This window comes from Bacillus rossius, chromosome 16 (assembly GCF_032445375.1).
Source record: "Bacillus rossius redtenbacheri isolate Brsri chromosome 16, Brsri_v3, whole genome shotgun sequence".
Taxonomy (NCBI): domain Eukaryota; kingdom Metazoa; phylum Arthropoda; class Insecta; order Phasmatodea; family Bacillidae; genus Bacillus; species Bacillus rossius.
Window position 1 is genome coordinate 17,812,045 of NC_086343.1, and position 16,978 is coordinate 17,829,022.

Here is a 16,978-nt window from a genome sequence, read left to right on the forward strand (position 1 = left end):
TGAGCTTCCCTGCCCAAGATGCGAGGCCTCCCCCACTGTGGTAATTTGAAAAAGAAAAAAAAGATTTTTAAAAAGAGATATTTTGCTTAAATGTTGCTTAAATTTAAGCAACTGCATTTAATAAAAAGAAAAAAAAGAAAATTGAGTTATTTTAAATTTTGGGTTGGTTCCGGGCTATGGAAATCTCGGTCGGAGGTCCGTTCCTGTTAGGTCCCAAAAGGGGTCTAACAGGAACGGAAGACGGTCGTTAGCCACGGCCCCGAGTGTGCTGGACGAAAGCACCTTTTACTGTTGGTTCCATGAGAGTGTCGAGCTGTCGGGGGCGGCGGCGGCAGCTGTGAAGGGAGAGGGTGTCACGGTCGTCTGGTGTGGCGCAGAGTCGAAGAGGCAGCCGCGCCGGCCCCCGCTGGAGGTGGCCCTCGCGCACGCCAAGGAGCTGGTCCAGCTCATGTCCCGCTCGGGCCTCGGCTCCTGTGCCTTCGCCAGCGTGGAGGACCTGCTGGGCCACTGATCTCTCCCGCCGTCCGGCCCGGCCGGACACCCCGTCTGCTGAAGAGTGCACTTCCCCGCCCTCCCGGCGCGTCCCGGGACAGGGGCGGCTTCCCCTCTTAGTGGTCACGCCAAGTGTGAGCGGTGGTTAGTTCGCGGGCACGTCCTCGATGCGGTCTCCGTCTTCATCTATCTCTCTCTCTGTATCTCCTCGTGAACCTGAATTTTTACCTTGTGTATCGTGGTATTGATTGATTTTTTTCAAGTAATATAAGTTATTGTTTTAACTAAAAAAAAAATTTTTTTCTCCTGTTCATGGTTGCCTAATTGTGCATTCAAGAGACCGTGACTCTTTAATGTTTCCACAGGCATTGTGATAGTTGCATATTACCCTATTTTTTTTTCTAACGTTAAAGAGAATTAAAGTTGTTTGTATTAATTTTTGTTTGCATACAATTTATTACATATTTAATGTTGTTGAAAAAATAAAGATGCTGTTTTTAACTTCTTCCCGTGATTATTTTGCTTTTATTCCGATTTTTACGTCCCAGTCTTTTTTTTCTTTCTGATGTCTGCGTATGCAAAAATATTTTCCTGGAGTAAAAATTTTACTTGGTATTTTCTACATACCTGGTTGTTTGAAGAGGATGCTGGGATAAATGTTAGCACCGTTCGTGAACGACAGTGAGTGGAGTCATAACAGTTAAAAGCATTGTTTTGTAGCCATTAACAATCGTTAATAGTCATGCATGCTATTGGTCGTTACTTGAATGTTCTTGTACCTGATGATGTAATACTGCACCATCATAAGCGTTCAACTCTCATTAAAACCACTTGATATTTGACCATTACTGTGAAGTTTATAAATACTGTATTATCTGTCTGTACAGCTAATGATACATTAAATCTTTACATAGTTTCTATAGTACATATAACTATTGATGGTTGCTAGACTTTTAATTTATGTTGAAAACAAAAAAAAAATCTTGTGTTCAAGTTGTGTAGGAAAGGAAATGAATATTCTAGTTTAGCTTGTTACAGTGGGGTCATGATTAAATACTTTGTTGCTTGATGTCTCGTGTAAACTTACTAGCATTGATTGACCCAACATGGAACATATTTGTTGTGTATATTTATTTTCTGATTAAAGTTCTTTTATAATAATTTGATATTTTTTATATAATATTTTGTTGTAAGAAGAATTTTAACTTCCTGTGTTGTATAAACTTTTTGCAACGTGTTTTGCATATAATATATAAATATATATCACAATCTTTACTATAAATGCTGATAATGAATTAAAAAGAAATGATGGAAAAATAATTTTCTACAGCATTATATAAAAAGGATTTGATTTGTTTGGATTTAAGAATTTTAATGGATTAAAAAAATGTGATAATGAAATAGATTAGTTTTATTTCCATTTTTAAATCTCAACTGTCTGCAGTGTATATTTGGAAATAAAATTGTGAAGGTGTCAAATGTAAAATCAAAGAGCCATTAGTGAAGGGGCTGATGCATTATTGGCTGACAATTGTCATTTCAGTGATGCCTTTAGAATGTACATTAGTATGGAGAGCACTTATTTATTGTGGGGGGAAGGGGGACAGCATTTTTAATTATGTATGGCATGTATATTATGCATTACTTTCAACAGATTTAATTAACAATGTAAAGTGTTAAAAGTCATTGTCAAGATTAAAAGAAAAATCCTTTAAGGGTGAGTAATTATATCTTATATATAGCAGTTCTTAATTTTGTTTTGATTTAATGTATGAAAAATCACTAAAACTGATGTTTCCATAACCTTACTGAGTAAGGAATATTTACTATGCAAAATTGTAAATGGCATAGGAGAGTAAAGAGAACCTTCATATTTGTTCTGCTTCACAACAACTTAGAGGTATTTTATCAACAAAAAAAGATTGCACCCCATTTTAGTGCCTTGTAATCACTTTGATTGTACTTCACATAATGAGCAATGGGAATCTGAGGTATCGACTTGAGGTTTGGTCCATCACGCAGAGTTGTTCAGAATATTTTTTTGGCTGGTACTACTGCTATTTTATGATGTCTTGTAAATTCATTCCATTAGCTCTGTTGCATTTAATTTTCAGTCCATACATTTTCACCAGGTATTTACTAAACTTTATTTTTGAGCTGATAAAAGTAACATGATGTTAATTGGATGGTGTTGTGCACAAATGTGTTAACCAACAAAAGGAAAAAAAAGTTATTGAAATAATTGTGTAGGTAAAATGACACTTTTAATTGAGCTAAATTTTTTTAACCGACATTCCTTGCTACTATGCCATCTTGCGATCAAACCTTCAACGCACTGCCACAATACCGGTTATTGTGTGTTCAGCTTTCAGCTCAATTTACTCAGTTGAAAATGTTTGTGGGTTGAACAATTTTTACATAACACCGTCCAATTATAAACACTAGCGTAACTTTTTACAGCCATTAGGTAATAAGAATTTGGTTGAGGAAATTTGATACAAAACATGAGATGCAAAAGAGCCATTGTAAATTTACAGGAAAGCCCTCAAATAAAACTAATGAAACTAAAGAAAGGAAAGGAAATAACCAATATGGTTTGGGAGATCAAGCCTTAAGTTCAGGACAAGCACAGTTTTTTTTTTTCTTATAGATACTTGTGCTGAACTGAGAAATTGGCACGTTTAGGGCTTAGTAAAGGTTAAGTTGGATAAAAAGTTTACTTTTGCTTGTTGAGCATCAGGGCAGAGTGAGTCACCAATTTGAGAAACTAGAATTGACTGTGCCTTCCTGCACATGCTCGAAAATTGTTTAAACGTGACAGAGGTGCAGGTTGCAGTCCTGTCTTTCATTTAATATCGCTGAAGAATTTTTCACCTTCGGCAGAAATATTTATTTACACAGCTTAAAACAATACTCGCATAACACTTTAACAATACTGATTTACTCAAGTAATTAAATTAATACATACATGCAAGAACAATATTTTCTTTCTAATATGGCCTGTGGCATGGTGCACAACAAGCCCAAACTCTGTTGTGTTGCCCTCTGCCCAAATACTCCCCAAAGTCGGGTGGCGTCAGGCGCGGGCAGGTCCCTACCGCCGTGACCCGCCTATCCCTGCAGCACGGCAGGGTTCATCCTGAGCCACACGCCGCCACGTGGAGCCCGCTCAAGGCTGCTCCAGCGATCGCCGACCGCACCAATGGCCCCAGAGTGGGGATAGTGTGATGACCACCCCCAAGAAACAACCGCGCACATGAAAGTGCGCAAGAGCGCAAGTATGCTGCGTAATTTCTACCTTTCCCTGCCGTCTCCTCTATCGGTTCCCCTCGTGCGATCGGAATTTTTGTAATGCTCGAAAAAAGATTTCCCCTGGCGAGAAAGGTTCACTTCAAAAATTGAATTTTATGAGTTATAAATGTATAGCTTGCATGATAGTCAAACTAATATAATTATACAAGATAATTTTTCTCCAAATTTTAAGTTTTCTCCACATTTGGCAGATAGTCTAAGGGAAAATAATATGACGGACGAGCGGAGTGTTGTAAATCGCTCGGCAGCCAACGGGCGGACGCGACAGGATATTGTAGTTCTGGCTTTAATGCTGGGCTTGCAACGACCATTCCTGAGCAATTGCATTAGGCCGCATTTTAATAACTGTGGCATGCGGTCTAATGCAGAACTATGGCCGAGTTTCACTGCGTCTTTCCACTTGCCAACCTTGACCATCATCCGCACGTGGCACCCACGTTTGGCAGGAACAGCAAAGCTTTTAGGTTAGGAAGTGAAAAAATCTTCAAGCATACATAACTACAGGTATATGATCGGACAGGAGCATACGCTGGAGGAGGGTGCGGGGGATATATCTCTCCAACTACCCCCCCCCCCCCCCCCCCTCCTCCATCATTCCGTTGTTCCGAATCCCAAACAATCTTAACTTTCCTAACAAGAAAAGGAAACAAATCGAAAGCAAACAGCGGCCCATGTGTGGCGCTGCAGGTTCTGCTACCGTAGTTTTATTAGTTTTATTTCTATCGAGTAATCGATAATACATTTTAAAATTTTAAGTTAATATTTTCTTTGCCATCCGTATCATAGCAGTTAACAAAAATTTTCTTAAAGTCAAATGTTTTAATCCCCACCATTAAATAATGTTTACGTACTTACGGAAAATGCTTTAGGTAAACATAAATATTTTGCACTTTGATATCCAAATATCCTCTGGGGAAGACAGCTTTATTTGCGAGATTTGAAGTTCTCTCTCTTCCCCCCCCCCCTCTCTCTTTCCGCAATCACGTGACCATATCATCCTAAATAAAATCCTGCGTGCGTCTTTTATTATCGAAGGGATAAATAGTTTAAAGGTGGGATTTCTGTGCAGCGGCTGACGTACGCGTCAAACGCAGTGCGTCAGAGCACGGGAAGCCTAAGATGTACATCAAGTTCTGTCCCTACCCGAACACGCCCGAATATTCACCTTCGGCCAAGCTCGGGTTTATTTATATATATATATATTTCTCTGTTTATTTTAATACAGCTATACTAACCTAACTAACCCTCCATAGTGTTTTAATGTAGCTAACCTAACCGACCAATTTTAATATTTGAATTCATTTTTTCCTGCGCAAAAATAAAACATATGCCGAGGTTGGCCGAAGGTGAATATCCGGGCGTGTTCGGGCAGGGACAGAACTTGATGGACATCTTAGGCTTCTCGTCAGAGCACTGCCGCAAGGGAATGTCGTGGAACTTTTCCCCATAATGCGTCCGTCAGCTGCACGCAGCAGCCGCCACGGCAGTGGAGCTTTGCGGCCACGGCGCTAGAGAGCAGTGCAGACGCAGCCGCACTCCAACACGGCCGAAGGAAAGGTACGTTCCACAGTTGGACAACATGATAAACCGTCAGTACTTCCAACACTACGAGAGTTTGGATGTAATCGAAGTGCCCCTTCACATAGAAGAGTCTAGCGACAGCAATGCTACCTTCCTGCAACTGCAGCACCGCTTACGCTCGTTGCGGGGCAGGCTGCCGCACCGCTCAGGCTCGTTTCGGGGCCGGCGGCACGATCATATATGTCATCTGAAACTTCTAATCATCAAATATGGCCTCGTGGCTGAGCGCTCAGCGGCGCTATCATCTATACGTAAGGTTGACGGTTCGAATCCTGCTAGGTACGAACATTTTTTTGTACTTGTAAAAATAAATACGATCACGTAACATTTCAAAAGTAATAAATATATTTGAATAATGAATGCAAATAAAAGTATATTTATTAATTAAATTGTAATTTTCAGGTAAGGACATGATAACTAATGGTCAATTAGGTTAGGTTAGCTACATTATAAATACTTTAAAACTTTGTGGACGGTTGATTTGGTTAGGATAGCTACATTAAAGATACTGTGAAATCATGTAAACTGTTTCCTAGCGCTGGATAGCTACATATTAAAAAGTTATTTGCTAAGCAACCATAAAATGATTTTGCAGTAATTTTAATGTAGCTATACTTACCTAATATAACCAACCATCCACTAAACAGTCTATGTGGCATTTTTATACTGGAGAGAAAAAACGCGCGCTTAAAAATAAAAAACATCCAGGGGGTAGGCGCTCCCGATCGGCTAACTTCGGAAAGGATCGGCATTTGCGGCCAGTTGCAGGAAGGTAGCATTGCTGTCGCTAGACTCTTGTCTTCACATTGTCATTTTTGTAAGACTCGATTGATAACATGTATAAAACAACCTTCCACAGTTCTTATTTTGAAAATCAGTGTTGTTTCAACATTTTCTTCGCATAGTTTGCAGTAGAATTTCTTGATATTCAACATAATTTTAACGTTAAATATAACCACAAACTCATCCTTTCAGTACCAGGACCGGGCAAATTCAAATTCAAAAGTTTTTATTAACACATACTTTAACACTTTACAGGTTTGGTACTTATTATGAGACATTCCAGCACTCAGTGCTATTTTGCCTAATCTGATATATGTATAAGAAATTATTTAAATAAAGATGTTTACATAATAGGATAATTTAAAAAAAACCTTTCATATTGACCAGGACCGGACGGTGATTGATGATTTATAGGAAACATTATCTATGCGTCAGCCATACTGCGTCTGACATGCGTCAGCCGTTGCATAGGAATCTCACCTTTATATATATTCTTGACGAATGCGAGTGAGTGGCTGGTTGATATGGAATGTATATTCGCGTGACTTTATAGAGACTGCCAAAGAACATCGTGAACATTGCAGATACTCCATAGTAAAGTATTTTGAAGCGTGTGCAGCCTTCATTTGTGAAAACAAACCCGCCAAACGAATGTTAACATGCACGGTAGCTACTCTATGTTAATGTCGTAATTATAATATCGCGACGCGTTAAGTGCTACTGCGACCAGATTCGCGGGTAGGTACGACGTACTTCCCGATTAGAAAGATTTCTGATGTGCAACATCTTAGCTCTTAACTTCTTATACGCGGAATTTGGTAGGAGTAATTTCGTGAATGAAATGGAAACGTGTAACCACAGTGCCGCCATCTGTGGCGGACGGCGCGTACCAAAGTTCACAAAGCCAAAGGGAAACTTCATAGTATTAACTGTTTAGTGAGTTTTAACAAGATTGGTAGAATTTTAATAGAATTATTTTTTCGAAAATCAGGTTCAGAGCCGGGGTTTGGTAATTTTTTTGACGTGGCAACGTCTAATAAATCGATGAACGCAGGCTGCACGCACGAAAACGTGTCCCGTTACGCTCATTGTACGCTTGCGCCGCATCTATCTCTCATCCACTCGATTGGAACAACCATAGATTTGACTTTTTCGAGGCACATTAAACTTGAAACACTCCCATTCGTTTCCTACTTTTCCTATCATCGTCCTATTCTTAACAGAATAACACAGATTGGAAGAAGTTAAATAGCAAACATGTATAAAAGTTATAGTTAAAATAATCTCTTCGTTAAAGTAATAAACATATTTGAATTAATGAGTGGAAATAAAAGTAAATTTATCAATTAAATTGTAGATTTCATTTCACTCCTCCTTTGTATCCATACAAAATAGTGATAATTCAATAAAAATGATTCAATTTTATTCATAAAAGTATGCAATGATTTCATCAATGTTTTGTTATGACGTCACGTTAAACTATCGTCCGTAAACCGACTTTACGGACAACCAATTCTTTTTGTGGTCGCGAGCATGGGGGAGTGTGGCCGAGTGCACAGTAGGAACGCATGAAGAAACAGCCAAGCGAGAGCAGAGCAAGAGCAGAATGGCGTTTTGGCGAGAAATGGAAACGGTTTAGAAGGTAAGTGACATGCATTTTTTCGCGAAAATAATCTCATCGCTAATTAGACTGCAGTAGTTTATTCCCGTGCTAGCTATTGTTCCCTTGTAATTGGAGGCCGTCTGACGCAAGAGAAGCCATTGCCCTATTAAGGTCGGGCCATTCAGGGCGCGTTTGCTGCCACACTGGATGGCTTTGATTGGTTGTGCCGACTGCAGACATGCACCTGAAATAAACCCAGCCAACCACGTAACACAATGCTACAAAATTCCAACACACAGCTGGTCTGGAAATACTTTCGCGAAAAGTACATGGCTTTTATTTTTTGTCGAGTTAAAAAATTGCGCAGGTAATTCATACTTTTAAAATAAAATCACGCCAATTAACTGCAAAATGTAACTAAAATGTTTTGATATATTATTTTTGCTCACTAAAACTTTTCTACAATTGATCAGAACCTAAATTAATGTGTATATTGGATTATAGTTTTCATAGGTCAGCTGTCGCAGAATAATTACGGATTAAAATATTATTTTTTACAACCGTTACCAATAGACGTAAGATATTGCAAAATTCCATTGATTAGAATTAATGCGAAATAAATCAATTGTGAACCGAATTTTCACAGGTATGCACAGTCGTATTCAGAGCCAGCTATGCACTCGTTTATATTTTCAGTCGTAAACACAGCTTTAATCGACATATTTTTAGAGATTTAGTGTTTTAGTATTTAATCCTTATTAAAAATTCTTTAGGAAAATACACCGTGCGTACCTAAACGTAATTCAAATTTTCAGATAAATTTTGCACTAAAAACTAAAACTCTTCAAATATTACTTACGATGCACCAGTCTAACCATAATACGAAAGAAAAATTCTCGCACGCATTTAAGTAACACTGCACCCACGACGCGATGGCAAATAAAAAATATGTGAGCGAGTATTTCCACTCCTCGTCAGTGACGTGTGAACACCTAACCTCGGTAACGAGCAAACTCATGTGTTCTCATGTTGCAAACACACTTGTAACATTGAATATATATAACTTATAGAAGTCGCGAGGGGATAGGATTTATTATTCCAATTTTCGGATCCAAAACTGTGGTAGTTGTTAGCTCCGCCGCTAGACAGCTCTTCTTTCCACAAGAGGGTGCTCGTAGTTACCAGCTTCCACGCCAGAGCGCTGTAGCGTCGCTTTTTTCAAGGTCATTCGCGTAATTCTCTGTCTCACTCTATCGAGAGGCGGTGCCTTTTGTTGAAATCCGAGCGCTTAGATACGGACGGGCGCAACTGAATTGGAGGAGTACGGCCACCGAAAAAAAAGTGCGGTTAAAAGATGCCAACATCAAAATTTAAGTTTTAATTATAAGAAAACTACAGAAATTCCTTAAACGTAATAACGTAAAAAAAAAAAAAATACTGACATTCGTAGTTCAGAATTTATAAAATGTTGTGTTAACGGAGTGGCGCATTGAGTAAAATGGCAAAACATAATTTGGAATAATTCTAGACAACGTTGAATGATTTTGGTAGCTATGAAACAACTATGGCTGCGATGACTGTTTAAACGCGTGCACGTAATGTTATTAGTAACTGAAACTAATGGTATTATGTCATACTTTGTGGCTATGCAGTTTATATTTTTTTTAACATAAGATGAAGCATTTTTACATAATGTTTTGGTTGTTTCGTAATTCAAAATAAATAATCTTAAACGTTATATGGTGAATATTCCCAGTAACGAATGACCACTAAAAAAATCAATTTTGCCAACATAGATCTGAAAAGTTAACGATTTACTATGTTAAGTTGCTTATAAATAACGCACATTTCCCGGATCTCCAAAGAAAATAAGAGTTTTTGTTATAGCATTGAGTTGCCACTCTTTATATTCCTTGCTTTGAGGTTAGATACACAAGTTATGCTCGTAAAAACGATGAGCAAGTATTTTGAATACAAATATATTTTCTTTTAATAACCGAAAGGTAAATATTATTTCCATGAAATATAATACAATTATTTAAACACAGACAACATATAAGAGCTATTTTTTGTTTATTATTCCATCTGGCGTGATAAATATTATATTTTAAAAACAGTTTGTGGATTTTTATTATAAAATAAATATTTATTTATGACATCAATTTAAGTTGTTCAAAAAATTCACTTTGGTATGAATTCAACAAAATTCATGTTATTCAGGGCAGAAAATTAGAAACTACCAAAAAAGATTATCTACATTGCTGTTTTGTGTAAATCTGTGAACGGACTTAGTAGGTGATATATTTATAATTCCTCATTTTAGCAACCCATTTTAACACAAGAGAAAAAGCATTTTATACTAAAAATTATTATGTTAAACCATTAATTAGCAGGAAACATGTATGAATAATCTATTTAAATTTGCATTTGAACAGTGAAAATTATTTTGCAATAATAAATATATTTTATCATCGTATATCACGGATATAAAGTTTGTATTTCCATCTAATCAGAAGAATTATGACACAGTTAATTAAATTGCTTTACAAGTATTTATTCACATGAAAATCATTAAAAATTGGTTGGGTAGTTATATAAATATACAAAAACAAATCATTATACATACAATTTTATTATCTTAGTGGATTTAAATTAATGGTGTCCCAGTGACTACTGCGAAGAAAAAAATCTTGCGAAAGGTTTCCTCGTAATTGAAATTCGTCAAAAAAAATCTATCTCTCATTTCTGGTGACATTTCTGACAAGTGGTACGATGAAATTTGAGACTGGCAAATGAATGTTGTGAAGCAATAAACAAAATATCACATTCGTGAACTACAAATGTATAGTTGTTTTTATTTTATAGTAAAAGTATATCTAATAACCCGTGGCTTTGCTCACGTAATTTCCGGGTAGTGCTGATATTCTACCATTTTAAGAAAAGTATGTATTAAATTCCAAAGATTTTTGAAGAATTATACACAAAGAACTGTCAAGTATAGAACATATTAAATAAATAAAAATATTTTTACGACTTATTTTTAATTGGTTTAGCGTAAGCCTATTTTAACTTTTATTTAAAATTAAGTACCTACCTTATTTTCTATCTCCCGGTTTAGTGACTTTGAGAATATATTTTCCCTTGATGAAATCTTAACTCTTTTCTATCTGACGAAGAAGCCAATTAAAATATAAACTAAGACTCGCGCACTTATTGTATGTTAAGACTGCCATCGTTTTAAATTACTGTAATTTTTTTAGTTATAGTCATGCTTAGGATAATAACATAATATGCCTTATTACGCATACATTTCAGTATTCATGAAACAAATGCATTTTTATTTGAAATGTAGAGCAGTTACCAAATTTCTTATCTCGCATATTGATTTTTTAGTATGGCTAGTATTACTTAAACTAAATTTTTGATTTTTCACTGATGTACTCTTTTCCCTTTTCTATGTGATTGAGAAAATATAGCAATATACGTAAACCAATTAAACCAAAATCATCCTGAATTTTTATTACCGAAAAAAGTTAAATACAAAAAAATTTAATATGCGTATTTTATTATTGAATTTATATATATCTTGCCAATACTTATTTAGTGGGTTCCATTTTTTTTTATTTTTTAAAATAATATCTACCCCTTTTATACTTAACAGATAACGTTGAATAAGAGAAGGTTGTTTTTCCTTGTCAATATCTAAAAGTAAATTTGTACAAACGCGATATATAGTTTAAATAAGTATTTTACTTTTAAAATAAAACCATATTTTGAACGGAACACTGACTATTGGCCCAATACAAAGTTTTAATAGCTAATTTTCACTTCACTCGGGTACAGAATCCCATCATTCAGTGATTTCCGTGGCTAGCTTTTTTGGGATTTCATCATTCTCAAACGACGGTAAAGGAAGCTCCTCTTCAAGGTCGCCTAAGATGCTGATAAGACCTGCCGGGTAATAGGAATCTTGGTCTTGGATTTTCGAAGGGTTGTCTGTGGGTGGGGGGGGGGGAGGGGGGGGGGGGGTTGAAGGATAATGTTACGACTGGGCTGGTTAACCAAGTTCTGCCAAACACCACCAGGGGCGTATACGGCCGACACCCAGCGATGAAAGCGATCGCAGCGGCGGAGCTTGGAACTACAACAATTCTTCTGAGAAACCGGACAGAAAATTTTACCTGGGCTCGCGACTTCTATACATTATATATATTCAATGCTTGTAATACGTAACACGGACACGACACTAAACGTAGAATCATTTAAAATAATTTCGATCTAGATAAATATACGAAAATTGTTTTCAACTAAATTTCTGGACGCGAATCATACGTAGTTTCCGCACCCGCCGCTAGAATTCACTGTCGTAGCAGCTAATTCGACTATCAGATCATTCCATTTGCACATAGAAATTTAAAACTATATAATGAAACAGCTCCGATGAAAGTGGAAAAAAAAAAAAAATTGGTTGTCTGTAAAGTCGGTTTACGGACGATAGTTTAACGTGACAACGTCATAACAAAACATTGATGAAATGATTGCATACTTTTATGAATAAAATTGAATCATTTTTATTGAATTATCACTATTTTGTATGGATACAAAGAAGGAGTGAAATTAAATCTACAATTTAATTGATCAATTTACTTTTATTTGCACTCATTAATTCAAATATGTTTATTACTTTAGCGAAGAGATTATTTTAACTATAACTTTTATACATGTTTGCTATTTAACTTCTTCCAATCTGTGTTATTCTGTTAAGAATAGGACGATGATAGGAAAAGTAGGAAACGAATGGGAGTGTTTCAAGTTTAATGTGCCTCGAAAAAGACAAATCGATGGTTGTTCCAATCGAGTGGAAGAGAGATAGATGCGGCGCAAGCGTACAATGAGCTTAACGGGACACCTCGTAACGGGACAATGTGTGTAACGGGACACTTTATCGTGCGTGCAGCCGGCGTTCATCGATTTATTAGACGTCACGTCAAAAAGTGATTTTAACCACGTCACAACTTTGCCGTCTGCTGACAACTCGTAACTCCGTGGCGGAGTAAATAAACAAGTTATTTTTTATGAGAAGCTGTTTCCTCACAAATAAATATGATCAATTTTTTTATTTTTTGATTTTTGATGACACGTATCGTTTGTTCTGCATTCACGTTTATGTACTTTATGTTATATGCGCAGTTATTGTCATTTATTTACTAGTTCGATGTTTTCTTCGAAATATCTTTATTGAATTGTACATCACTTAACAACTGAGTGTTGCGAGTAATGCATACCTGCCAGGCGTCAAAGATTTTTTTTTTTTTTTTAATTTTATGAGTATTAGTTTTCCTCGAAAACGGCGGGGTAAAGCAAACTTTTTCGTTACCTTAAGCCATTTACATTAATAACCAACCTTTTAAGACCACATTATTCCTCCGCGTCACAGAATTGTATGTGAAATAAATTTATTTCCAATAAATAATTTTACTTCAGCGACAAGATTTGCAGTTTTTGTAGAACTTCGTTCAATTAGAAATTACGCAGCATTTGGCATTTCTTCATAAACATTTTACTTATTTCCATAAAAAAAAGACCTGTTCAGCTGCAACTTTAAAGTCATATACTAGTTGTGGGAAGCACTTTAGACCATACATCGTAATATGTTTTCAACTTCTTATTATGTGATGAACCTGCAGCCCAATTCAATTCCTGTGTATGGGGGGAGGGGGGAGCCGGACATATATGTTAATATATAATGATCCCATAATTTATCGGGAGTGATTTCAAGAGATCAAAATCACGATGGCCAGACAAAGATTTGATCCCAGGTCCTCTGGAACATTAATTCAGTGTCTCAACCACATCGCTACCATTTATTCTGTTCAGTGAGGAACCTGTTGAGTATATTTGATATTTTCTAATTCCTCTCCCTTACACGTCACACACATTATTTTGGATACTATTCACGTGATTGTATGTAAGTTATTGCAGTAATTTAATTATCATTTATAAAGTTTTAATGGTATCTATATATGAAGGAGAGTTCGTATTAAAGTGTATTATGACATGATAAAAGTCTTTTTTTCGTCCCGCCTGGTATGTAGTGTCCAACACATGTTTGTTTTGATAAGAAGTCCATTGCAATTTTATTACTGGTAAACTGGTGAAAATTAAAGAAAATTTACGGGATTTTTTTATAATGCAACTCAAATAAACGGAGGACAATATTCGTAGGTTGGTATGAGTTTATTTCCTTTGGAAATCAATTAGACCGTATGACCGTATGACCTGCTCAAAGATCTGGGCATTATTTTTAATTTTTAAAGTAAACCTTGTAGGTAAACTGACTTCGATAAAAATCAGTCACAAAAACAGGAAAACGATTTATTCAAACGTTTTCGTGGCTAAAAATTCTACTTTTAAAATAGTTAGGTGGATATTTATTTAACTGGGCACCTTGAAAGAACAGTCTTTCTTCAAGATCGCGATTGAATTAGCTGTCAAACTTGAATTTTTCTTCTCATTTTTGACACTGTCGTGGATTTTTAGGTAGTTCAATGCCGTGATGAATGTAGCGTGACTTTAAAGCTGTGTCATCGCACATGTACCCGTACTTACGTTAAATATTATTGGTTTACTCTCACGCGTGTACGTGTACCCTTCCCGGATAAAACTGTATTGTCGTTACTGCTACTCGAACAGCATTCCCTGCGAATTCGTCACGCTAGCTCTCTTGCATTTCAGTAGTTAAAAACAAACAAAAAATGTACCTCATGGAACTAAATGGAACTACCGCCAATCTCACGCCTCGTAACGTCCAACGGGTACGTGCATCGTCCCAACATGACAACACCGCATCGCCACGGAGAGCGGACTCCACGGCAGTCGTTTCGGAAGCCTAATATGTCCATCAGGTTCTGTCCCTGCCCGAACACGCCCGAATATTCACCTTCGGCCAACCTCGGGATTTGTTTAATTTTTGCGCAGGAAAAATGAATTCAAATATTAAAAGTGGTCGGTTAGGTTAGCTACATTAAAACACTTTAAAACACTATGGACGGTTAGTTAGGTTAGTATAGCTACATTAAAATAAACAGATATATATATATATATATATATATATATATATATATATATATATATAAAATAAACCCGAGGTTGACCGAAGGTGAATATTCGGGCGTGTTCGGGCAGGGACAGAACTTGTTGACATCTTAGGCTTCCCTAGACGTTTTCACTTTCCCACCGCGAGTCTTTTGTTGGATCGTCACTTGTTGCCTCGTTGCCAACTCGCGTACTTCCATGAATGCGCGCCGTCATTCATGCGGCTCAAACAGATTGTGTTTTTTTTTTTTTTTAATGGAATGAACAGGGTTTACCAAAGTTCCCACAGTAGACGAATTAAAAAAAAATAAATAAAACAACGCACGTCCGACATCGATGAGGTACCACTAACGGCCACTTGGCGCGCCTTTGTGTGCATTTCGTGCTGTTGGGTTGGCGGTGCCAGCGATGTCGGCCATCATTTTCAGCCGCGGATCAATGTCGCGGGATCTCGGCGGGCGGCTCAGCAAACACTCTCCGTATTGATTAGTAAATAAGCTATATTTAACTCGGCGATCAAACATCTGATGCGTTTCGGGAGGTGCGGACATGCTTTGGAGGCTGCGTGTCCCGCGTAAAGCTTCTTTGAGTCGAGGCGCGCATTTGCCGCGCATTTGCCTTGCCTCCCGTTCCGCTACGACGCAGTGACGTAAACACGGAAACGAATCCGTACCCGCAAGATGTTTACGTTTCACTACCCGTCTGCCGGTTCAACAATGCACGGAAAATTAACAAATTAACAACCAATGTGATTGAGTTTTGCGGATACGAAAAATTAATTAAATTTAAAATAAAAAGAGATCCGAAAACAATACACGGTCAGGATTGACATATTTAATAAAAAAATAAACCACAAAGTAATGATAAAACATGAGATAGCTTTGTAATTGAAACCATTTTTAACGTACCTACTTAAAACGTAAACAAACATGGCTACTACCACGCAGTGGCGTAGCCAGGATTTGTGTATGGGGGATGTTAAGAAGCATCCCCCCCCCCCCCCCGTATTAAAGTTGTGGGTCCGGGGGTCCTCCCCCGGGAAAATTTTGATTTTAAGGTGTAAAATAGCGCTATTTTAGCAGTTTTCGGTACTTAAATTTAAATATTGTAATGGTTAAATTTTTATCAATTTTAATATGAAATTTGTTTGATGAATAAGAAATTAATTAAAGATTTGGTGCTAAGGGGGGGGGGGGTTGAACCCCTAACCACTCCCCCCCCCCCCCCCATGGCTACGCCCCTGCTACCGCGGCCAAGTACTCGGCTCGTATTGGTCGCACGGAGTAGCGTAAACGGAAGAGCTCAGCATTGCGGGTCCGTGTTCACGTGCGCGCCATTGCAGAACACTCCGTTCCGTAAGACACGCCTCTGTGTTTACGTGACCCGTCTCCGCTTACGTGACGTTGTAGACTTCTCAAGAAACTCAGGTTTCTGTTTGGGTTCAGTCCATGGCCTCCACATTCGATTACGGGCCCTGGACCCAGGATCGGAGACGCACCCCCCCCCCCCCCCCCACACACACAATTTTACAGTCACGTGCTACATTATAATTGCATGGTTATTTTATACCTACGCTCTTTTTAGAATGTTATCTAACCTGAAAATACAGGGTAAAATTATGGTTACTATTTTATAAGTCCAAACTAAGCTGTATTTATAAAATTATTTTACTTTAAAATAACCACAGCGAGGATGTATATTTATTTCACACACTGAGATGAAAATAATCAGGGCTGGGTTCGGGCGCTGGACCCAGGGGTCCACCCAGCCCCACCCTTGTGGGGGCCATGATTCAGTCAGCTCCACTGACACTATTTCTATGTCAGCATTGTCTTCAGGCAGTAAAACTGTGTCGCAGGCCGAACATGGCAAATATTCGTGGTCCTGAAATGCATTTCTGTTCAAAAGGATAAATCCTTGTCGACGCTAATTCCCTGTTCATCTGTAAAAGTTGTTTGACCTTTATTATTTTCTGAACTGCACTATCACGCCACGAGCGCATAATGCCGCCGAAGACACGGAAATGGCACGCCATATGGTGTTGGCTGCTGCGCATTTACTAAAAGGTGTCTGTTATTTGAGGCATCCATTGCTTCTCTCGCATTCTCCTCA

The 16,978-nt window shown here is 37.7% G+C and overlaps 1 protein-coding gene across 1 annotated transcript in view; it reads left to right on the forward strand.

Moving 5' to 3' along the window:
• Positions 1-1,653, forward strand: part of LOC134540470 (ran-binding protein 9) — a 47,591-nt gene extending 45,938 nt beyond the window's left edge. The window contains exon 9 of the mRNA XM_063383241.1: positions 378-1,653. Within this exon, the coding sequence (XP_063239311.1) occupies positions 378-511 (134 nt within the window). The 3' untranslated portion in view covers positions 512-1,653. The remainder of the gene's footprint in view (positions 1-377) is intronic.
• Positions 1,654-16,978: the final 15,325 nt, after the last annotated feature.